This window comes from Leiobunum rupestre, chromosome 9 (genome assembly GCF_980474605.1).
Source record: "Leiobunum rupestre chromosome 9, qqLeiRupe1.1.hap1, whole genome shotgun sequence".
Lineage (NCBI taxonomy): Eukaryota > Metazoa > Arthropoda > Arachnida > Opiliones > Sclerosomatidae > Leiobunum > Leiobunum rupestre.
Genome location: NC_143392.1, coordinates 10704523 through 10729507, shown reverse-complemented (window position 1 = coordinate 10729507; position 24985 = coordinate 10704523). Strand labels below are relative to the sequence as shown.

At 36.0% G+C, this 24985-nt stretch overlaps 1 protein-coding gene across 1 annotated transcript; it reads left to right on the top strand.

Annotated features, from left to right (window-relative positions):
• Nucleotides 1–258: 258 nt before the first annotated feature.
• LOC149926501 (uncharacterized) lies at nt 259–23211 on the top strand. Its single transcript, XM_090157704.1, has 6 exons — nt 259–570; nt 4828–4922; nt 5029–5357; nt 19930–20945; nt 21025–21196; nt 23128–23211. Exons 1-6 carry the CDS (start codon nt 259–261, stop codon nt 23139–23141), a joined length of 1938 nt encoding a protein of 645 aa, XP_090013830.1. The 3' UTR covers nt 23142–23211.
• Nucleotides 23212–24985: the final 1774 nt, after the last annotated feature.

The window sequence follows — 24985 nt, the reverse complement described above, 5'->3', positions numbered from 1 at the left end:
AAAGATCGAAACGCTATAGTTAGATAGTATTTCCTTCTTTATAAAACCCATCCATCATCTCCAAACAATTTAAAAGGATTCTTACGTCGAAAAGTGATGACAAGATTCCAGCCATATCACGCGTACGGCTCGAATTTACCGGGACAAATTAGCCAGCAAATTACCCCTAATTTTAAAAACAAAACCTAGCAGGATTTATTTAAGGTGATATTACGAAATGGACCGAAATAATAGCGTTTTTTCTTTGGGCAGCTTCTTATGACCGGACAACAGCCACCAGCCACAACTTGCTGCGAGAGTACACCGACCAGCGGAAGCGTATCTAGCGGAGTCATGTCGCCCGACCCTCAAGTTGCCCAGTCCGCCGCCGCAGCGGCTGCTGCCGTGTGTTCTTTGCCCACAGCGGCGGCGTACGACAGCCGCTTGCTGTCGTCCTATCCGCGGCTGGCCACGGGGCTGCACGCCGCCGCAGTCAACGGCTTCTACGGCGCGGCCGCGGCCTACCCCGATCAGACCAGTTACGTGACGGCGGCTCTCGGAACCAACGCCTCGGCTTTCTACTCGTCCCTTGTAAGTATAATTGATGACGACCACTACTCCCTAATATCGGGTATCAGCCGTAGCTGACCATCACGTTTTCTCCCGTAAATTGGCACGATCCAATTTCAAATTACGTCTACCGTTAAATTTTACCCAAATGATCTTTCGGCTCGTCAAATTACGTTATTAAATTTTTGCCTATTTATAAAACTAATTGAGTTATAAAATGGCTCATTTAATCAACAAAAAATGTGTAAAGATTTTTATATTAAATTAAACCAATATAATTTTTATTATTTCAATTTCGCACGCCTGTACCCTTAGATAGTCCAATTACCTTATTTAACATAACTCATTTCTAAAAATAATTGAGTTATAATCATATAAAATGTCCCGTTTAATCGACAAAAATTTGTCACAATTGTAAAAATATAATTTTTATTATTTCAATTTCGCACGCCTGTATCCTTAGATAGTCCAATTACCTTATTAAACATAACTTATTTCTGAAAATAATTGAGATATAATCATATAAAATGTCCCGTTTAATCAACAAAAAATATGTAAAGATTTAATTTCAAATTAAACCGATGTAATTTTTATTATTTCAATTTCGCACGCCGGTACCCTTAAATAATCAAATTACGTTAATAAACATTACTTATTTCTAAAATTAATTGAGATATAATCATAAAAATGTCCCGTTTAATCAACAACAAATATGTAAAAATTTCATTTAAAATTAAACCGATATAATTTTTATTATTTCAATTTCGCACGCCGGTACACTTGTTAGATAGTCCAATTACCTTATTAAAGATAACTTATTTCTGAAATTAATTGAGATGCAATCATATAAAATGGCCCGTTTAATCAACAATTTTTTTAACAATTTTATTTAAAATTAAACCAATATAATTTTTGTTATTTAAATTTTTAACACCGGTATAATTAGGGTGACAAATTATATTATTAAACATAGCATATTCATAAAATACGTTAAGATGCAAAATGGTTTCCATGGGACCTACATCACCAAAAATACGTAAAAATTGTATTTTAAATTAAAACTAAATATTTTTAGTATTTCAATTTTGCACGTCGGTAGAATTGAGTAGTCAAATTATATTATTAAACATCTATTTTATAAAATACGTTATGTTACAAAATGTTTTCCATAAGCCATGCGTAACCAAATATATTTAGAAATTTTATTTAGAAATTATATTATTATACTTATAAAATACGTTAAGATACAAAATGGTTTACATATGCCGTGCGTTACCAAATATATTTAGAAATTATTTAATTATACATATATTTATAAAATACGTTCAGATACAAAATGGTTTCCATAAGCTATGCGTTACCAGATATGTTTAGAAATTTTATTTCAAATTAAACGACCATAAATTGTAGTACTTCAATTTTGCACGCCAGTAAAAAACAAGTAATTTATTCAAAAACCTTCGTACAATTAAGTCATCAAAATTTGGCTTTGAATCAAAAATCCCATCCGTAAAAGAACTTACAAAACATGCACGTATAAAAAAAGGTAAATAAAACAAGATAAGACAAATGTGTCGTCAGAGGAAAAGCAAAGGGTGCGATAGGAATCGGTGAAACATTCATGGTTACACGGCTGCGGCTTCCGCTAATGAGTGGGAGTGTCGATTCAACTCCTTTTCCGCAGCGGGTAAGTCAGTGAAAAACACAGCCTTCTGAACGAATATTGCCAACGGCCGCAAATTACTGTGTTTAAGCGTGAATGCTTGGCTGCCAAACAATAGCTTATTCGGGAAAAAATAAGTCCATTAAATCATATATTAGGTTATTTTAGCATAAGATTAAAGAGAAGGATTTGATTTGTTTTTGGGGAGGACGCGCGCTTTGTAGCGCCCATTATACCTGTTAACGGAAAACATTTTGTTTCTTGAACAAGACTTTTTATTGCGTTACTTCAAGGGCGTTTTACTATAGTGAAAACTTTCTTTTTGTGATATTTCAATATTTTATTTCCTAAAGGGTACGAATGAAATCGATGTTTTGTTTATATTGTATGTTGCGCAATAAACTGATTAATTTATAAACTAAAGTTATAGTCTTACGTATCGTGAAATGTCAAACCCGATTGATAAATATTTTGGTATAACTACGTTTAAAGGTAGTTTCTAAATTAGAAAACTGTTTGCTAGCGAGCTTTATAAATTGTTTTTAAAGTAACCAGTAGCTATTGACCTTGTAGCAAAAGTGATAAATTAGGAGTAGAAACTAAAGAAAAAAAAACGATTGCAAAAACGCACTATAGAATTTGCTAACGTGACTAATGCCAGTTAGTAGCATAACTTAAATTTGTAACTTTAATCTCAATTTTAAAGCCTATCAGTATTTTGAATCTGTCAATTCCAAAAATGCTTCACCCGTGTAAAACCTCATAATTTCGAGCCAAATTATATAGACGATTTTTAGATCTTTGAAAATTGGAATTATTATAATTCTGCAATTTTAATTAAAATGATTTTAATTAATGTTTTTAAGACAAATCATCCCTCAAACAATGACCCTGAATATAGAACTGCCCACTATAACATCATTTATAGATAATGAGTTCGCTACGAGGACAAAAGCATTTAAATTGCATCCTAAAACCAAAACATAAAAAAGTGGGTAACACACAAAAACGCCACCGTTACAATGATCAATATCTGGCATATTAGCACTTAGTCTTAACAGTTAATAATACGCCACCGTGCTAGGGCGCCAAAAGCTTCGGCCAAAAGAAAAATGTTGTCCCCAAGATCGATCGCGGAGGGCTGAGCGCGTCCAAAAAAGTAATGTTCGAACACATGGCGTGTGTGCTCGCACGACGGCTTCGGATAGGTACTTAATAAACGAAATCGGGTTTGCGTGTTCAATATTAAGGGGCTTTAAGGGGGGGGGCGAACTCACCGGAGATCCCGGCTTCAGATAAGTCACTGGTCGAGTATACACACCGTCTATTATTATAATGACCAGAACACGCTATAGGCCATTGGATAAAACTCTTCTAATATTTACGTGTTTTCTCCGACTATGTTAAACAAAAAACTTGTCTAAAACATTCATGTACTTGTCTGTTCTGGGTGGGGGTTGCGGGGCAAAAAGTAAGCAGAAATGTCATAGTCGCGTGGGTCAGCCTTCCCAAACATGGAATCCGAATTGGCGAGAACAAGAAAACTTAGGTTTAACAATTCGATCGAATTGGTATTAGTCGGGCTGCTTGTTGAACATGACGCGGAACATATACGGAACAGCAACAAAAAAAGAATTTGGCGAGACTCGGATTGGACAAAAGGACGGGGGGATATTTATTAACTCGTTTTTTTTTGGTTTATTCTATTACTATTCATTGCTAGTCACAACGCGTCTTTTGAAAAATGGCCGGACGAACGAACAAATATTTTGTCGATTCACCTAGTATTTGTTTTTCGTGGAGGAAATTGGGGTTTTGAGTTTGGTTGTCATTGCTTCGAAAGCTTCTAGATAGGCTTATTTCAATCTAGATTTAATTTTGTTTGCCGATAAGCACGCCAAATAATATAAATACGAGCAAACATCCATATTGTCTCTAGTTTGAAAATTAAACAACTGAACGTATAGTAAACCATTACATAATCTAATCGGCTGTGCAAAGATAAAACCTAGTAAATTCCAATTTATTTCGGGTTAGTAGTAATTGGTAGTACATAGTTAAATTTTATACTTACTGGAAAAATTTTAATCCACCAAAAACATTCATTGTTGAGATATACCTGTAAATACCACTTATATTATAATAATAAATAATGGTAACCCAATAAAGAAATTGAAATATTTAAAAATTTAATCGTGAAAAACAAAATCAATAGAATTTGTGTAACTTACTCGAATTCGTCTATCTTTTAGCGTAGGTGCCAAGGGTTCATTAAATTCGTTACAAACAAACCAGTGACTGTCAACCATGGGAAAGAAATTAAAATACAATAAAGCAATCGCGTATTTGCATAATGACAACTAAATATTGAAAGTAATTTTAGCAAATGGGCCTAATCACTTTATTTCCGAATCGTGTCTCGAAGTTAAATTATTTCGCCTCAGAAATTAACATTAATGGCGGGTGAAATTCGAGTTCTGAGTGGATTTTAATTGTTGCTTCCGAAGAGAAAAAAATAATAATTCAATGATAGCCTCCAACCAGACACACAGAGCGCAACTTTTTAACATCTTGGTATTTTTTGTTATCTTCAGCCCAGTCCTTACGATTTGAAGGATGGCAGGGGGGCCTGGGGTACCCTGCCCCAGGCGGCGGCGGCTGCTTGTTACCCTTACGACCCGATGGGTGCCTACGGACCCTACGGCGACAGGTGAGAGGGATAATTTTCTTTAAAGCACGCGGTTTTCAAAATAATTTCCATACGGCGGGAGCAACTTTATTACCGAAAATAATAATCGAAGTTTGAACTTGTACAGATACGGAGCCATCGACAACGCCGCCCGTCGCAAGAACGCCACCCGCGAGACCACCAATACTTTGAAAGCCTGGTTGTACGAGCACAGGAAGAACCCGTACCCCACCAAAGGGGAGAAGATCATGCTGGCCATCATCACCAAGATGACCTTGACCCAAGTGTCAACCTGGTTCGCCAACGCCAGGAGGAGGTTAAAGAAGGAGAACAAGATGACTTGGGAACCACGCAACAAGACAAACGACGGGGCGGACGGCGATGATAAATCGGACAGCGGAGACGAAGATAACTCCATCCACGATGACAGGCCGACGGGACACAAGTTAAATTCGGGTGAGTACTCGTTTTGACATCTCCCCATACATCAATTTGGGTCTCCCTCTCTTTTACGCGATAAGCTAGTATCTACCCATAATGCTATTCGCTTGAAAGGTTTCCGGCCGGAAGATAAAATAGTGCGAGGCGAATTACATCATCCAACACTATAAATGTATAAATGTGGTTTTTAAAGAAGTGAATATCCCTACGCAGTGTACTTTTTAAATTTAAAAACGCCGTAATGCGGTGTATGCCTTAATGACTTGTCTCGAGTATCCGAATATATTGTAGCGGCTATGTGGCCTACTTATCTCGTTAGAGTTATATTATTTACGTCTAGGAGCAAAACAAACACAGCACCCCACACAAGGAGAACGCAGCTGGCCTTTAAACACGCTAACGCAGTGTTGTGTACAAATTTCATTGGACGAGGCTTTACTCTGCACGTTTTACGGGTAGGGGTGGAAGACAATTTCTGAATTTTCCTCTTCCGACGGCAGCAGGCGATAAACCGTCTAACTCTAACCAATGAAAAATGTACGTGAGAAAATGCACGACTTTTGACAGGTTGCGTCCTCCTTGTGTGGGCAGTGCTGTGTTTGTTGCTCCTAGATTTTCGTATGGTATAACTTATCTATAACGCACAGCGACTCCAAAAGAGGTTCTGGTTTAAATTAGAGATCAGTTTGCGAATCGCATCATGATTAAGTTTAGATATTTCTAACATTAATTTTTAAAGACTACTCTTAATTTTTCGCATTGATATTTAAAACATTGTTGCTTCGAACCGGATAATGTTACGCTATACAGTGTTTGACAGACTAAAATTGCGCTCATTACTGGAAGTAAACCGCGTTGCGCAGTGTTTTAGGAAGTAATATTTACCCTTTAATTTACTAAACATAATGATCCTCTTATTGAGGTCTTATCGACCGCGGTCGCAATTTGCCCCCAGTTTTTGGACGAACCAAAATACACGTTTTGTAATCTCAAAGGCTAATCGCCCAGTAAGTAGTCAACTTAGCAATAAAATTACAAGATAAAAAGCGGGAATTAATTGGCGAACTCATTCATAAAATGATCATTAACGTATAATATCATTCTTGCATCGCGAAGATTATTACGAATACATAAAACAGATCTCGCATAATAGGGGAACAAGCGCCAAATAGTCCCAAAATCATTGACCCCAAAGCGGCGAGGGTCATCCGGGTGTAAGGGAACCGTCCCAGGAACATTTAGAGGACATTCTTGAAGACTCAGGGACTCGGGGGCAGGTTTGAGATGCAAACCATGATCTTTCCCACCTAAAGTACATAACAGGGACCACGCCGCTCCTATTGCAACAAAATATATACATGGGAAAGAATCATAATGACGTTCTAAATTATTAGACGTGAGAGCGACAGAGGGTCGGGGGCTGGCGTACCATACTTCAAATGGGTGTTATATTTAACGGGATATATCCCAATCATTCAAGAAAGAGGGGTGAACCGTGCGAACTATATTCTCCAGTTCAACGAGTCTCGGTACATTTTAGCAGTAATTACGGCTTATTAATAGGGGGGTCATAATGAACTATATCAAAATTTCTCATAGAAAAAAGGGGAAACTTATATACGTTGCCAAAACTCGACCCTTACGAAACTGGTATTTGTCTAAGGAGGCAGAGAACAAAACCAGATTTCGTATCCCGTTAAGAAGGAGATTCCAAGCTACGTTTAAACGTCAATTAGTGGAAGTTTTAAGAATTAGGATCATTACGAGAAGTAATATAAAAGAAATATAATTTTGGGGACGATTATATACAGTTGGGAAACACCTAAGTTAAGAGAAAAGTAATTGACAATTTCGAGCAAAGCGACGATACCAGAAAAAAAATTGGTATCCTATTAAATTCGAGTCATTCAGCGGAGTGGAGGGGGATTTATTTCATTCATTAATGTCGTATTAAAAGGGTATACCTGTTGCATGGGAATATGGCAGACAGATTCTCTTAAATATTATGATCTGTCTTTATGTGGGTCAAACAGGGATTTTATTTAGCTATGAGAATGTCTTGGCCCTCGATACGTCACCGAGTCTTTTGACCTTTTCGGATATTTAAATGTAACCAAATTCGTTTAGTGTTTTTTCACCTCGTACTAATAACGTTGACTACGAAATCATGGGAATGTACAAAGGCTATTAAAAATTTAATTATAGTACAGTTTTGAAAGCATTTTTGTATATTTTAATTTTTAAACAAAATCCTGCTCACAAAACACCTATAAGGACTTTTAATTATAATTGTTAATTTAATTTAATTTAGCGGTTACACTTTATAGAATTTTAATATAAAGGGGTGTTTTGATAGAAATTTTAATATAAAGGATCGAGTGTTTTGATAGAAATTTTAATATAAAGGATCGAGTGTTTTGATAGTCATTTTAATATAAAGGATCGAGTGTTTTGATAGACATTTTATTATAAAGAGATTATTTATAGAAATGTTATTAAAAATATATTATTTATAGAAATTTTATTAAAAAGATATTATTTATAGAAATTTTATTAAAAAGAGATTATTTATAGAAATTTTATTAAAAAGAGATTATTTATAGAAATTTTATTAAAAAGAGATTATTTATAGAAATTTTATTAAAAAGAGATTATTCATAGAACTTTTATTAAAAAGAGATTACTAATTGAAATTTGATAGAAATTTGAATATTAAAGAATGATTTAAAAAGAATTTGAATATAAGGGGGCTTTTTGATAGAAATTTATTTATAAAACGGCGTTTTTGTAGCAATTTCATTATAATGATAAAAATTTTATCATAAAGTAATTTGACTCTAAAGGGCCTTTTAATATAATTTTGTTTTGTAAAAGGGCGTCTTCTTATAAATCTTCTTATAAATTTGATTAGAAAGGGGCTTTTGATATAAATTTAGTTATAAAAGAGGCGTCTTGATAGAAATTTTATTGCAAAGCGTATCTTGAATGAAATTTTATTGTAAAGCATATCTTGAATGAAATTTGGTCTTAAATGTGCAATTTCATAAAATAAAATTTGAGTGATTAAAGGTCATATTGATAGACATTGAATTTTAAAGGGTACCGTGATAGAAATTTGATTATAAAAGGATTTTAAAAATTTGCACATTACCGATCAACTGGTACCATTTCTAGGGACACAATATACAGGGGCGGTTGATAGAAATTTGTACATTATGGAGCAGTTTGGAAAAAAATTGTACATTATGCAGTAATTTCCTTAAAATTTGGTTTTCAACGGTCAATTTAATTAAAATTTGATTTTCAAGGGCCAATTTATTTAAAATTTGGTTTTCAAGGGTCAATTTAATTAAAATTTGGTTTTCAAGGGCCAATTTAATTAAAATTTGGTTTACAAGGGTCAATTTAATTAAAATTTGGTTTTCAAGGGCCAATTTAATTAAAATTTGGTTTTCAAGGGTCAATTTAATTAAAATTTGGTTTTCAAGGGCCAATTTAATTAAAATTTGGTTTTCAAGGGTCAATTTAATTAAAATTTGGTTTTCAAGGGCCAATTTAATTAAAATTTGGTTTTCAAGGGTCAATTTAATTAAAATTTGGTTTTCAAGGGCCAATTTAATTAAAATTTGGTTTTCAAGGGCCAATTTATGGTCAATTTTATTATAAAGGAGCAATTTAATGAATATTTGATTATAAAGACCAATTTGATAGAAATCTGATTACTAAAGAGCAATTTAATGAAAATTTTATCATACAGAACAATTTTATTAAAATTTTGATATAAAGGAACAATTTGATAGAAAATTTATTATAAAAGAACAATTTGATAGAAATTGGATTGCAAAAGAGCAATTTAATGAAAATTTGGTTATAAAGACACAATTTTATTAAAATTTTGTTATTAAGGAACAATTTGATAGAAAATTGATTATAAAGTAGCAATTTGATAGAAAATTGATTATAAAGTAGCATATTGATAGAAAATTTATTATAAAGTAGCAATTTAATGAAAGTTTGATTATAAAAGAGCAATTTGATAGAAAATTGTTAACAACGGAGCTATTTAATAGAAATTTGATTATAAAGGAGCAATTTGATAGAAAAATGATCAAAACGACACAATTTTATTAAAATTTTGTTATAAAGGAACAATTTGATAGAAAATTGATTATAAAGTAGCAATTTGATAGAAATCTGATTATAAAAGAGTAATTTGATAGAAATTTGATTATAAAGGAGCAATTTGATGGACATTTTGTTATAAAGTAGCAATTTGATAGAAATCTGATTATAAAAAAGGAATTTGATAGAAATTTGATTATAAAGGAGCAATTTGATGGAAATTTTATTATAAAGGAGCAATTTGATAGAAATGTTAATAAAAAGGAGCAATTTGATAGAAATGTTAATATAAAGGAACAATTTAATTAAAATTAGACCATAAAATACCACCTGTAAGAACGTAAAATGGGGCCTATCGTTAGAAATGGTATTATAAAGGGCTTTGATTACTAACTAGATTAATTGATAAAATAAAGGGCGCGCTAAAAATCTATATTATCATGTCAACCTTTCAAAAAAATTTAGCTCAAAACGTTACCTTTAATTAAGAACGATCGACTTTAAATGCCAAAGGTAGAAAATTCTAATATATCAGTCTTATTAAAGAGTTGGGAGGGGTAGAGCGAGGCGTGGTTCTTGGAAAATTCCCAAAGCAACTCCTTAACATTCTACAAAATACAAATATAGGAGCTGGCTGCAAACCTGAGCGTTTCTAAGCAGACACGGGTAAAGCAGTCGTGCTAACAATGCTGGAAACAACACGGCGTTCGAGGCAAACACGTCGATATTTCGCTACTTCATTATCCGCGCGCCTAACAGCGTCAAGCTGACAGTAATAACAGAACCCGTACACGTAAATTCGAGATTAAAATAAACCTTTTAATACATAGGAATTGCTATAAAAATGCGTTTAAAACAGCCACTCTCTCTTAAAGTTATTTCGGTGGGTTCCATTAGAGGACTGTAACTACGGTAACTAACATTATAGGAAATAGCTTTCAGCGAGATATATTAGAAGAAAAAACATTCTTCATAAAGCGGCTCGAATTGGCTGTAGAAAGCGTTCTATTTATCGCTAGGCTACGTCGTATTTGCATTTTGCAATGTGCAAAGCTACATAGAAAATCCCCCGCGGGGGCCTAATGGATACGCGGCACGCTAGACAGTCAGGTTTCTCGATTCGTTAAGAACAAGGGAATAGAATATTCTACACTCCGCGGACAATAGCGTGTGAAAAGTGTTTTTTAAAATAATTTGGGTTCGCTAATCACCTTGTAAACCAATCAGATCCGAGCTGGCGTCGAACACCGCTTGAAACAAATGATTCGGCCGCCCAATGACAGCGCCCCGGAACACCGTGTCGTGTCCATCGACGTAATCACACTCGACGCGAAAAATATGTCCACCTCGAAAATATATTTGGAGGGGGGTGCTGACGACTACCCTCCCCCATCGCGAATAATTAGCATATATATTATTCCATTCTTGGTCAGTTTTAATGGGTCTTTTGGGCGTAGTATAGGTGCTGAACTTCGTTTATTCCGTGTTATTTCAAATGTATATAGTATAGGGTCAATAGTTTTCGATCTGTTTTTGTAATACCAAAACTTTTCTAATGTTGTTGGCGACACCAAAAGTCAATTATCATCCACTATTAATTCCAATAGAATAAACCGAAAAATCAACTATAATATACTTTTCTACAAAAAACTGTAGTAAACCAAGAATATATTTCTAACAACACACCTCATTGGATCCCTTAAATTTACGCCTTTCAACAGTCAATTTTGTTATTGTGACGTCATACATTAGTGACCAATTAGATCATCTTATAAGGTTTCTTTGGTTCCAAAAAGTAACATTTTTAAGGCCGATAGATGGCGATTATTAGTTTTACTCGATTACTCTTTAACGATTGGAATCGAATTGGGACCCTAATTTAGTGATAATTTCAAGGATAAAACCATTATTTTCTTAAAGCGAATAGAAACTAAATAACACCCGCTATAGGCCGCTACTACGTGCTTTTAACTAGCGCTAATCACCCCTAGCTTCTGTTAACCCTTAAAAAACTCCAGAAAAAACATTTTATATAAAAACACCTTTCTGAATTTAACGTTTTCTCATAAAGGTGTTAATATGGAGCGTAACAGTAAAACAATTTTTTTAAATTATATATATATGCCAAAATTAATTTGTGATACTATACACCTTTAAAAAAGAAAACAATACTATTATTTAGACCTATAATGGAGTAAAAAAGTGCTACTTAAGAAGGATAAATATACCAAAAAGGTGTAAAAAAGGTATTAAAGATTACTTTTAATGAACTTTTTTCTTGAATTTTTGGGTAGTGTAAAAATGAAGTAGTTTAACACCTTTAATGAAGTAGCTTAACACCTTTAATGGTGTGAGTTAACACCTCTAAACACAACAAATTTGGACCCAAAAAATTTCCTAAAAAGGTGTTGAAATACACCTTAATTTTTTAGAGTGTATAGTGGCAGAAATATAAATTCGTCTAACCACCATAAATATGGAATGTCATGCTCCCTTTAAACGAGAGATAATTCTAGTGTTCTGTATACACCTCTAAAAACACAACCTTGTTTAAGATCTTGAGACGTAGTGTACGGGAGAAAAAGCATTGCCAAAAAACTCAGAAATCTCTTAATTTCCATATCAAGGTTTCGGACCGAAGCGAATTAAAAAAAATGCATAGACGAAATTCATACATTTCAATTTTTTTTACATATATAACAGTCATGATTTCCCCCTCTGGGAACAGTATTTTGCGGCCTGTTTAATACCCCAATAGAAAGAAGCATGAAAAATGATTCCAATTAAATAATTTCTCCAATATTACATAAGGCAATCCGCGCGATTTCGCCCGCGGCCTTTCGAATCAAGGCATAAATGACTAATATCACATCGATGATTTAACATAGGAACATGACTTGTTCAAATTCTTTTCGCCGAGAATTCTTGTTACGGCAATTTTATATATATTTATATATAAAAGGGGGACCTTATTGGCAACCGTAAAAGATACCTCAAGGGGGAGGTGCGGAATTGGCAAAAATCAGAAAATGAAAATTTAAGACGAAAAGTTCGGAGGGAAGATTCATCGCGGTTACCAATCGTATATTCGTTTCACGTACGTTTAGAATATCTTTATATCCCGCCATACTCGCTACCAAAGACATTATAAATCTGAGCGCGTGACATCCCTTGCATGGGCGAATTAAGTAAAAAAAAAATACTTCTGTTTCTTTTTTGGCTAAAACGCGTGGTACACGGGTGACATTCATCAATTGCGCGTTGTCGTTTTCTCATAACGAGTCTTCGATGTAAAACAAAAACCCCGAAGACGATTTTTTTAAATTTTATACATCTGCGATGGAAAAACTGAATTAATCATTTGGCATTACCCAAATGGGACAAGATGTCGCGTTCAACCGCAAATCTGTTCTTTTAACATCGTATTATTAATACATTATATATTTAATTAAATATTGTAATTCAATTCAACTCAAACACTGGTTATTCCAAGAATCAACACGATATTTGCACTTTTTACCGGTATACAAATTTTGTTTTATTTTTTTATTACGAATAGACTTATTTTTTATTTACAAACTACGCAGGAATAACAATAATAAAATTATCTTATTAAGTTAAAATTACATTTTAAATAAGTTTACTTTTTGTAACAATAAAGTTAGATTACATAATTTTGATATTATATTACATTACATTAAGTTAATTTACTTCTGGTTGTGGAATAATTGAAACTCAAAAGATATTTGATATAACACGGGTTAATAAGAATAATAATAATAAATAATCCTATAATGTATTTTAACTGAAAATTTTATTCACGCTAAAATTAAAAAAAAACACACACAAAAAGGAAAAAGGTCATTAAATGTAAATAATTTAAGTTTCAATAAATTATACAGGAAAAAGTCATTTACTGTTTAAAAATAAATATAATTTGTTCCAAATCAAATGTAAACCTGACCTTAGACCAATGAAATGAGCTAAGCTCAGTAACGACATTGATGTAATAACATAAAATACCATAAAATCTGCGCATTACCCCTAAAACCATGCAACCACAAAGCCAGACCAAGTTAAAATAAATTAATTTAATCATTCTGCAAATATAGATAACTTAGAAAATGATAATTCTAGCAAAATGTCTACTACCAGCAGATAATTCCAGAAACACAGTCAGCAATAAAAATAAACAAAGTAAGACAGACGAACAGGGTGACATCGTAAGACGCATTAGCTATTTCTGAGCGTAAGCACACACGGCGCCAAAAACAAGTTTCTCCCAAAAGAATGATTCGGAGACCTCCCCATTTTGGAGATAATGTTTTCGGGCAATTTCCCCATTAAAGGGAGAGAAAAATATACATTCTGGAGGCGCGGGCTGGTAGCATGTTAATTCTTTCCACTATTAATAATGTCCCCTGTACCTGCCTCCTTCTGCTTTTTGGCGGCTATCGGAGTACCTTACAAGATGCCATATACATTTCAGATGAGCCAGGAGGCTGAGAATTCACTCATTACCAAATTATTCAGTATTCAGCGCGAGGATACATTGGTAAATCGCGTAAAATGTAAGGGACACTGAAAAAAGACCCACGGCCTTCTTTGAATTTGGGATTATTCTAAAAAACAGCCAAATTTCACGTCTTATGAATGAAATTACCCACAGGCGCTAGGCGGTTAGTAGACAAACTCTTCATTCCCAGACTGCGTATGCAATATGCATAAATCGACAATCCTTATAAGAATGTCAATATCCCAGTTATCTGATAGCTATACGAATATATTTGGATTATCTGGGACGAAAATTTACGATATTCACCACTAACGTAATCCAAGACTTAGCTCGAGGGCTGCGACATTCGTAGAGAAAAATAATTTTAGAAATCTTGAAATTAACGTGAAAATTCAGAGTTCTGGGCGAAAATTAGTTGCAAAATCTCGCAATCAGCCTAAGAAACCTGAAATCAATACGAAATTTGTACTCTGAAATATCAAAATCAGTTTCTGATTTCTGTAATAAAAATCCCCTACGCAAAATTTTGTAAAAATTAATCTATTGTACATGTTGATAATCAGCTAAGCTAATACTCAAGGCACCACCTTAGGCCTAAGTCATGAAGCGACTTTTAAAGCCATTAATTCACGTGGCCGGGTTACAATGCGTATTAGGGTGGTGGTAAGCCCTTCATGCCACGCGAGCCAATAGCTCTCTACACTAACTATTACCGTTAACCTCGACAAGTTTTTATGAAAATAAGTTTAACAGATGAATACCTCTTCATTTTATGATCATATTTAGCTAGATTTGAGTTACCCTTATGTGGATATAGCCAACGTTTTAGAAAACTGCAGTTGCCTACAAAGTTACTGGCTTAAAATATGTTCTGGTGTCGGCGTGTGGGTAGGTTTTGAGAAAAAATTGCTACCTAAGTCAAAAAACCTCCTTAACTTTACGTGCCTTTTTCAAATTTTATGTTGAATTTGTGCGCGAAATATTCTTGGGACCCACAGAACATAATTTCAATATCATATTTATTGTCAAAACTAAATCTCAAAACCTACTTCACCCAATTTGCGTGTTATTTTGCAGAAATAACTTTTACGCAGGTCGTAATGCAGACGAATTGTTTTTAGATTTGACCTCTGAACCGAGATATATGATTTCGAAGTTCAATCTAAAGAAGAGTGTAAAATTTGCTTTATAGCTAATAACTTTTTCATCTATTAAGAGTTTTATAAGGTCTTTGCAGAGTGATTCACTAGACGCTTCAATAAAACATCACCAGGAAGTATTTTTTATTTCCGAGAGCCAGTACTTGCAAGTTACTGTTTATATAGTGCTTGTTGAAGTAATGGAAACGTTTAACCTGTACCTTATGCTACAAGTGTTTAATTTTAACCACGTAGATTTTTTTAGCAAAAACACGAAGTTCGGTTAACAGGTGAAAATTTCCATTATTTCCACAAGCCGTAACTTATAATAATCAGCTAGGCCAATACCCAAGGCACCACCTTAGGTCTAAGTCGTCAAGCGACTTTCGAAGCCTTTAATTCAGGTGGCCGGGTTACAACTTGCAGGTCCTGGCTCTCGGATATATTACTTCTTGGCGATTTCCTTTAAGATGTTTTATTTAACCGCCTATTTATGAAGTTATGACCATAGATATAGGAAACGTATATAAAGGTCTAGATAAAATATTTCAAAGGGAGTGAATACGGAGGTGACAGCTAGCAGAAACGCGTAATTTCTGCAGGCTATCCTTATAAGGCGCTACCTATCGGTAAGAAAGCTCGCGAGAGCCATTGCCTCCTGCTTAAAAATTATACTTAAAGTCACCAACAGATGGTGTCTAAAGACTACAGCCTGCGGAAAGGTCAAGCACTTGCAAGGAGACATCCCGAAGTGTAACCCACCGATTTTGTTCAAACTCGGGGGATTGGTAGACCTTCATGTAACTTGAAAAATCCTAAAGGTAATTTATTTAATGGGCAACCGTTTTGCCATGACAACGAAAAATGTTTTTGTCAACAACAAATTTAAATTTTCCCATTGTTAGTACTAAAATGCTAAGAGAGCTCGCGCTCTTGGTCACGTGCCTTCCTGGTGTCTGCTAGGTGTCAATTCCGTATTTTATGTTAGGCTTAGACGCCTCGAAATTTATCTAGACCTTTATTCTTATATCTATGGTTATGAATAACGCCCTATTAACAATAAAAGTGTAACTATAAGTTAACTTGTTAAGTTATATCAGCTCTAATTATAGTTAATACCATTGTAGTTTAATTATACAAACAATAGATTTTGCGACACAAAATATAATAAAAATACTATATTCCATATATTCTTGAAAATTTTAAAACTTTAAATTCGATTTTATCGAAATTACGATCAAATTTATTCTGGTAAGAACATAGTTAAATAACAAATTTAAAAGTGAACCCCAGAAAATTACTTTATCACAAATACTGGTTTTGTTTCTCACGGCAAATAAGGAAAAGCAAAACAAAGACCATATAATAAGCTTTAAGAAAGGTTAACATACATGGTTGCCATACGTATACGTATAAAATTGTCTTGAATACGTTTCAGTGAGGAATAAACCCCGAATAACACGGTAATTTTAACAAATTGGGAATTTATTGAAAAATAAATACTCTCACGGGAGGGTAAAACCAAAAATTTGGCCTGGACGTTTAAAAAGCCATATTTTTAAGCGGAAAAGCAATTCGCAACTGACACGGCTAAGAGTAACATTAGATAATGATTTTCTCATTGGAATTACACGGACGGATAATTATTGGTATTCGAAAAACACGACGATCCGTAGTCGGTAATTAACCCGACTCGGAAAACGGGGAGTTCTTCGATACTATAGGCTCAATCAGCGTCCACATTTAACCGTAGCCCTTAGAGGAAAACATAACGCAGAGCCGGCAATCGATGGTTACGTAAGTCTATGATATCATTCGAGTGATGTCGGTGGTCGTACCACGTGGATTCCGCGTCAAATGGATCCGAACAACATTTATCCTCGGGCGGACTCAAGAAGAAAAAAATTGGAAGAAATCAAACGTCGTTAAACGGCAAAAAAATGTTGAAGGGCAGAAATAGTTAATGGGTGCAGTGGAAAATGACGAAGGACGTGCGTGTCAACTACCATTTTCTCTTCCACAGTTTAAGAATTGAGAAAATGAACTCAATTTTCGTTTTCTTATTTTTACTATACAACTTCAGATGGAATCGCTTCCAAACGATTGTTAAGCATGCGCGACATTTTACATTAACTTAGCTTCAGTTATTCTTTGAACTCCACGTGTCCGTTTGCGGTAGGCCTACTAGAAAATTGCAAATTAACGATTTAAAAGGTTGAAATTTTACCAAGGCTTGACGAACAATATAGCACAAAGAACAGAAAAATATACGAAACATAAAATCTAGAATACATTTTGAAAATAAAATAATCAACTTGAAATATTTTAATTAATATAAATACCTCTATTCTAGTAACGTTTGAAACACCCCTAAAATTTATTTCCCACGCAGGGGGTTTAATTAAGAATATGTGGGAGCACCTTGTAATGACACCGGTAACTGATGTATCATTAGGTAATTTAAACCCGTAAAATTGAACAAAACTGTTGGGCTCCCCCATACAACGAGTAACGAGTTCTTCGGAAATACAAGAACCTAACGTTGAACGCGACCAAGGCTTATGGGAATAAAAGTTAAAAACGCGTTTTCCCTACACGTAGTTTATCCAAAACTAGGACGGTAACAAGTGACTACGGCGCGGAACAAATTTTTCTATCACCGAGTGAGCGCTTTCATCGTGTGAAAAATTTATTATTACTATCATTAAAAGGGACTCTCATTCGAGTCAAACTAGTTTCGAAGAGGGAACGAAAAATAGCCCTAATTTAGGAGACGCTAATTTCTCCGTTTTGGCAGTCGACGGGGAACGCTACGGCAAAAAAATCAATCGTTTCTATTACGAGAGACACGAAAATTTCGCGTCTAATTTCGCGTCTAATTTTCGCGTCTAATTTCGCGTCTATTCCGTCCGTCGGAGACACGTCATTTCGGAGACTTGTCGCAATTTTCAACACGCCTCGGCAAAGACGCATTAAAAAGAATTGATTAAAAAAAGCCAAAAAAAAAACATTCAACCACAATTAGCGAGTTATAAAGTTGGAATTAGGAACGACGGGAGGCGAATCGACGGATGGATTGGACACGGGTGGATCCCCGCCCGGCCGACTCGCTTCGTCTTAATGACTATTCCGAGAGTCGATGATGATCACATTCGTCGAAAAAGCCTATTTGGCCCACTGCGTCCATCTGCCGTTTTGTCGCGGAGAAAAATCATTTCCACAAAATTGATATATATTTAAAGCGATTTGAAAATCGCACGAGACACTCGTAGCCTCGAGGCTGTTCGTTTAGGGATCGTTCCTTCTCAGCTCGTCTAGGCCTGCCAGATATTTTAATACGGCCCCGTAGCTTGTTTGTGATGGATTTTTAAGCAGATTCCTAAACGAAAAGACCCACTGTATGTCAACCCGCGGCGACTTCAATTCGACTTGCAGTTTTCTGTCAACTTTGCAATTTCTCCACCTTAGCAATAATAAGTGTTTTGAGGAAATTTACTTTTTACAACACATTCTAAATCATACGTAACATATCAATAACAAAGCCATAATGATATTTTCGGTATAGAAACCTTTTTCGTGGGATATGACGTAAATTACGTCACTTCCAACTGAGTGACGAAAAACACGTCATATAGCTCGTGCTTCGTGATTATTAGATTTGTTTCCACGGTCTATAATATTATTCTATAATTTGGTCACTTTAGCTAATATTTTACAAAGAGCTAGTAACGGAGTGACGTCATCACAAGAAGAAAATCTCCCCCTAGCGAGGCGCTGTCAAAGGCAACGTGTGACGCGTTAGCAAGCGGACGCAAAACGGCGACGAAGCCCGTAATGCAGTCTGTCTTGCGAATATCTCTCAGTAAAACTTTTGCATGTGAAGAATAGGAAGTGTCACACTTTATGTAACAATATTATACACTTATGGGTACACTAATTGTCCGATTGAAAAATGACTATGCCTCTGCATTATGAGGTCTAGTAGCCTTATTTATCTGCTTTAATACCCTAACAAGGAGACGTATTTTCACGCGCGAAATGAATTTTAATTGTATGTTCCGTGTGAAATTATTCTTTGGACATGTTATACAAAGGAATACTTACGAGGGATTATGTTACTTATATTAATAGAGAGAACACATTAAAGGTCTATGAATTATATTAAAATTCGGGCCAAAGTTTAACTTCTGTATTGTGATCCGGGGCATACTTTATCGCTTGTTAAAACACGTGAATATTTAGCCCCACCTTAAAATTCAAAACCATATTATAGTACTAATTCTATACTAAAATTTCTACGGCTAATTAGACTAGTTAATCGCGTGATAAATATTGTAAGTTGCATCGATATGTCGATTACCGGAAATAAAGGTAAAAGAGTCGTGTAGCATCCGTACGCGTCGCTTTCACAGTTTGACTGGCGCCAGAAACAAACAGGAAATTGTATTAATTGAATTTATGTGTGGAGTATTATTACTTTCGATTTTATCTAAATTGAGTGTGCCGGGCACGCCCTTCCAGAAATGGATAAACGTACAGAGAGAGAATGATGCGGACTGGCAAACAGGTTAGCGTCAGCGAACAGGCCTCGCCAAATCCAAGGGTAAAATGAAAAAATAACAACTAGGAGATACGTAATTACAGGCTTATACACTAGCTCGCATATCTCGGGTGTTGGTTTCTCACTGCCGCTGCGCCCATATTTTTAGACGCCACACGATGGGCAAAGTGTTATTCAATTCTATAGTACCTTATTTGAAACATATAGGGCGTAATAATGACGGGTTTTTTCGTATTTTGTTTTAATCAGGTTCAAATATGAAGCAAGAAGAAGATTTGTCACGCGATTCTTCGGACTTCAAATTGCACCATCCGCATCGTGGAATGGGCACCACTAGCAGTCCGGAGAACTCGTCCAGTTCCGCCGACTGCGTCAACCCGCTCTCCACTCCGATCGGATCTCACAACCTGCATTTGCAACAACAGAACCTCCTGTTGCGAGGCGGACTGCCTCACGGTCACCACGTTACCTCTCCGTCCGGTCTCAACTTGTCCGCCTCGCGTAATTCCGCATTCGTGCTGGCTTCGGGAGGAGTGGCGGGTGGCGTTCCGGGGATTCACGGGTCCATGGGGGGACTCGCCTCCATGAGGGATTCGCCCACCTCCGAAAGCAACCGACCCAAGATATGGTCCCTCGCTCACACGGCCACGTCGGACAGTCCCCCGCCGGTCAGGAGGAGTCCGCTCGTCCACCAAAACCCCGCGCCATCAACGCCCAGCGCGATCAACAACAGGCAAGAGTACCGGGACCCCAAATACGTCAAATCCGAAATAGACGGTGATATCTTTTGCGGTCGAGCCAACATGAGTGGCGTCGCCATGGGCATGTATGGTCGCCAAGGAGACCTCGACGCCAAACCGGCCAACGTTGGACACTACGGCGAACATTACGGTAGCGGCACCGTCAACGGCGGAGTGACGAATACCAAAAATTGGATGAACGGGACGATGGGACATTCGCTAGTGTCCAAAAACTGTACGGCGCCCTCGTCGACGTCCCCGGTGGGCACCGCCACCGCCTTCGACCCGACAAACACGCGCTGCGCGAATGAGACGACGGTGGGTGAGGAACAGTCCAAAGACCCCAGGTTGTCGCCCGGAAGCAATAGTTGTAGCAGCGGCAGCAGTTCCGACTCGAACGCTCCTTTGTTCCACCGATCGTTGCGGGTGGCGGAAGATGGCCATCAGCCATCGAGGGCTTACTGTGATATAGCGACGGCGCACGGCATGGGAGCCGCAGCCATGGCCTACGACCTTCAACACGAAGTAAGCGCAAACTCCGTAACCCTAAGCACCCCAAAGTAAATCCTCAGCGCCTTTCTAACAAAGTAAATACGGTATACAGTCTCAACAGCAACTGGACCGTCATCCTCCTCCTTTGGTCCGAGCCCCGCCATCGACCAGTCTAACACCGCCAAACTCTTGCGGATACGCCGGAAGTTCCATGAGCGCCCTGTCAGCGGCGGCCAAGAGCGCCTTGGACCATCTGCGATCCACGGGAGAAGGAGACGCTACTGGTAAGCTTTCGCCACTCGTTTAAATTAACCTTAACGCGACGCGCAAACTATAACAGTGTTTTCCTCGCAACGGTCGTCGAACACGATTTGGGCGTCTTTACAAATTAGATATTTCTTTTTGTAATCCCCCGGAGAAAAGGTAGAACACATTTCGAGTAGTGGTAAAACCAGTGAGCCTTAATAATTCGACAAGACTTTTTACACAAGTAACGATATTTTCCTTAATAGAACAAGCTCATTCTTAATTAGTTAATTATACTTAGTCGCGATCGATACGAGCTCTGTAATTTCCATATTGTAATTTCCTACTTTCATTACTTCGACGTATCGGTCATGGCGGACTTAGTTAACGCGTAAACGGGGTACCCTTTATCGCGGACAATTTAGGCGTTAAGAAGTCTCGTAGATCGCGGGCGTGGAAAGTAAAGTACGTCAATGTCGCGTTACGGGCGACGAACGAAAGGAAGGCTTCGGGGTGAGCCGCAGGGGCGAGACGTAAGCCGTGGCTAAGTCGAAAGGGATACGGCGACTAGAAACAATATGTAATTTCGGTTAATGGTATCGTATACTTAAAGAGGGGGGTGGCGTTACGCCATCCGAAAGTAGAAAAAGGCTCGCCCGGGAATAAAATACCCCGGCATCCGGCCCCAAAAAGGGACCGGCCTTTCCACCAATTATTACCCAGTTGGAAAAGTAAAGAAAAAAGAGGCATTGTTCGTTGAGGCGAGGGGAAAATGCGACGCAAAAACTCCGAATCGCCCATGATATAAAAACGCCTCGTTTCGCGACAAAAATTGAAGTCGTCGCAGGTAATGACACAGTCTCCGCTTGGCCCTAAGCCATACCAGAATGAATAAATTCTGTCGGAAAAACGATTTGATTTTCGCGTCCCCGCCTTATCGAACTACATCTAACCAGAGCTAAGACAGCCCGAAAAACAATAGTTTTCACCACCGAATTCTCGTTTCAAATTCTAAAACTAGAAAAATACACAATGCGTATTATAGGGGAGGTTCTTTTTTCATTTCGTAGCTGGAGTCGAGTCTCGAGGGCTTAAAAATCCTTTATGGCACTGGTTGACTTAATGATTTAGTGGTTAAGCCATAACGCTCTACGGTTGCACCTTTGACATAGCTTCCGGATGTATAGGAATTCTAATTCGAAACGGGAAATAACACCGTTAATTATAGGTTAATAGAAGTAAAACATTTATAGTCAAGGTTCAAACGCAATTAGAGCGAGCTTCGGCTGAAAATGATATTAAAGGATATGACTTAATTTCCTTGAATATTTTTTCTGCGGGTATAGATATAATGCAATAGAAATAGCTATTTCATTTATCTGGTAAACCTGCAATCCTAGTTAAATAGATTTTTGAACAAGCCATTGCGTACAGTGAAATACCGATATACCATTAATTGCGTAAATATTTCATTTGTAATATTACTGTATTTTTAAAAATATTCCCTACTTGTACGTTAAAAGAAGTAAATGAACCGAAGTTATTGAAATAGTGCTCAGAATCGGAGGTCGTTTTCCTTATGAAAATGTCGAGAAAGTCAAGTCAAATAAAAGCTAATTTCCATCCCTGTATTTTGACGTGATAAATTGCACTTGGGAATATTGGGTATAGATATTTCTATGTATAAAAAATGGTTTTTTTTCGGCCTAGAAGTGGACAAAATTTCAAATTCGAGGTCAAAATGTAACTTCATAAGGAAAACGCCTCCAACATGGGGAGTATAGCAATCTGATAACTTTGGTTCATTTACTTCTGACGTTACCTTAGCTTTATACCTCAGCTTTATACCGACGAAAAAGGATTGAACATAAGCCAAATTTTTTTAATCATAGAATAGTCAGATTCAAAAATTTGGTTTGATAAATTATAATAATATTTTAATCCAACTATTTTTACCCAATTTTAATAGCTCAAGTTCAGTAAAGTGCAGTGATTGAAGATAAAACAATGTGCGGGTTATAAGGACAAAGGAAAAATAAATTAATGGAACCGATACTTCAAAATCTAACAAATGTGAAAGTTGAACGGCGATTTCGTATTTTCCCGGCCTTTAAAGTGACAAAGTGCGCGACATGAAAACGAACTACTCACGCACGCTCAAGACTCGAGAACCTTTTTACAAGAAAAAAGTCACCTCAACGAACTGTATTCTAGGTCTAGTAGGAAATGAACTAATACGGTAGGAAAAACTCTATAATTTAAATAAAAAAAACTTTGAAAAGTATAGCTATAAGAAATGTATAGTATTTATAAACTTCATTCTTCGGATTGCCGAGAAAAAAATAAATTTTACTTTGATGTTAACCGAAAAAAAAACACTTTCACCAATCACTATTGCCAACGGTTATTTTTGTTAGATAAGCAAATTATTACAGTGTACTGTTTCAATGGGGAAATAAAACCCCGCAAGTTTAATGTGTTAATTTATAGAAATTATAAAAATAAATAAAAATTCATTAGTGCTCACACCGTAAAATGCTTCGAAACGTAATTATATCAACACCAAATTCGCAACAATAAAATAAACAACTTATAACTGATATACTTTACCGATATAGTTAATGATATGCAAACGACATTGAGGTTTAGGGCTAGTATCATATTACGGATTTAAGTTATCAGGAATTAAAGGTTAAGTTGAAAAAGGTACAAAATTTAATTTTTTTTTAAACTACCAAACAATTTAAGGAAACTCAAATCATTTCAAACATCAAATTAATTTAGCAAAAGTTATGGTCAGTTATTTTAATCACGGAAATCCTAAAAACCCAAAAGGGATTAGAACGCTGATATTAAACGTTAGCATTCTATACTCCTTAATTTCTAAAATTATTATATATTTAAGAAGAAAATGTGAAATTTTGGAAATATAAATAAAAGATATACATTATGCAGTCAAAATAATATCTCTCTTTATAGTCAAATAATTTTATATCTTTAAGTTTCCCCCAATATATTAGTCTTTGCCAAAACACAAAAAAAATATATATATTAAGTGAAATTGAAGAAATCCCTAACAAATAAGGACATTTTTCAGGAGTAAAAAATTGAGGGGCACATCACGCCAAACAGATGTTTGACTTATTCAAATTATTCGAGCATGAAAAGTCTCTCTTCAAACCGTCTTTTTCTCCCCGCAAAGTTTGACAACGAGAAACGTCTTTTAATATCGATTGGAATCGCCGCACTTCAAAACGCATCTCAACCGAAGAGTTACCCGACTAGAAAAATGTATAAGCGTTTTGATAAACGTTATTAAACGACCCTCTCTTCTTCAGTGGCTAGAAAAGAGTGTATATTTTTGAATAAGAGGGGGACATATACAATTCATTCAATTTGATGCTAATTCTTTCTACAAGTATATCTACAGTATATTTGATTTTTATTGAAAACGACAGATACGAATTTATATAGGCGCGAAGGGGGGATATTTTTAATATAATATTTTTTCTAGTCGAAATAGCGTTTCAAGTCAAGCGTGGAGACCGAGAATAGTAAATCTCCGGTTTTTTTAATTTAAAAAAATGAGAGGCTATACATTGCGTAACGCCATAGAATAGATTTGTTTTCGTTTGAATTTTGGTAGGAAAAGGCTAGCTGTGAATACTGAAGAGCACCGGTTGATGATTAAGCCTTTTACCGAGGAAGGAACTTCGGTTATCGTAATAACAAGAATAATAGCTTTGCCAATTGTATCGATTCGTGTTCTGAAATTTAAACGATTTTGCTTTAACTTATTTGTTGTTCGACGATGAGTGGAACTCCAG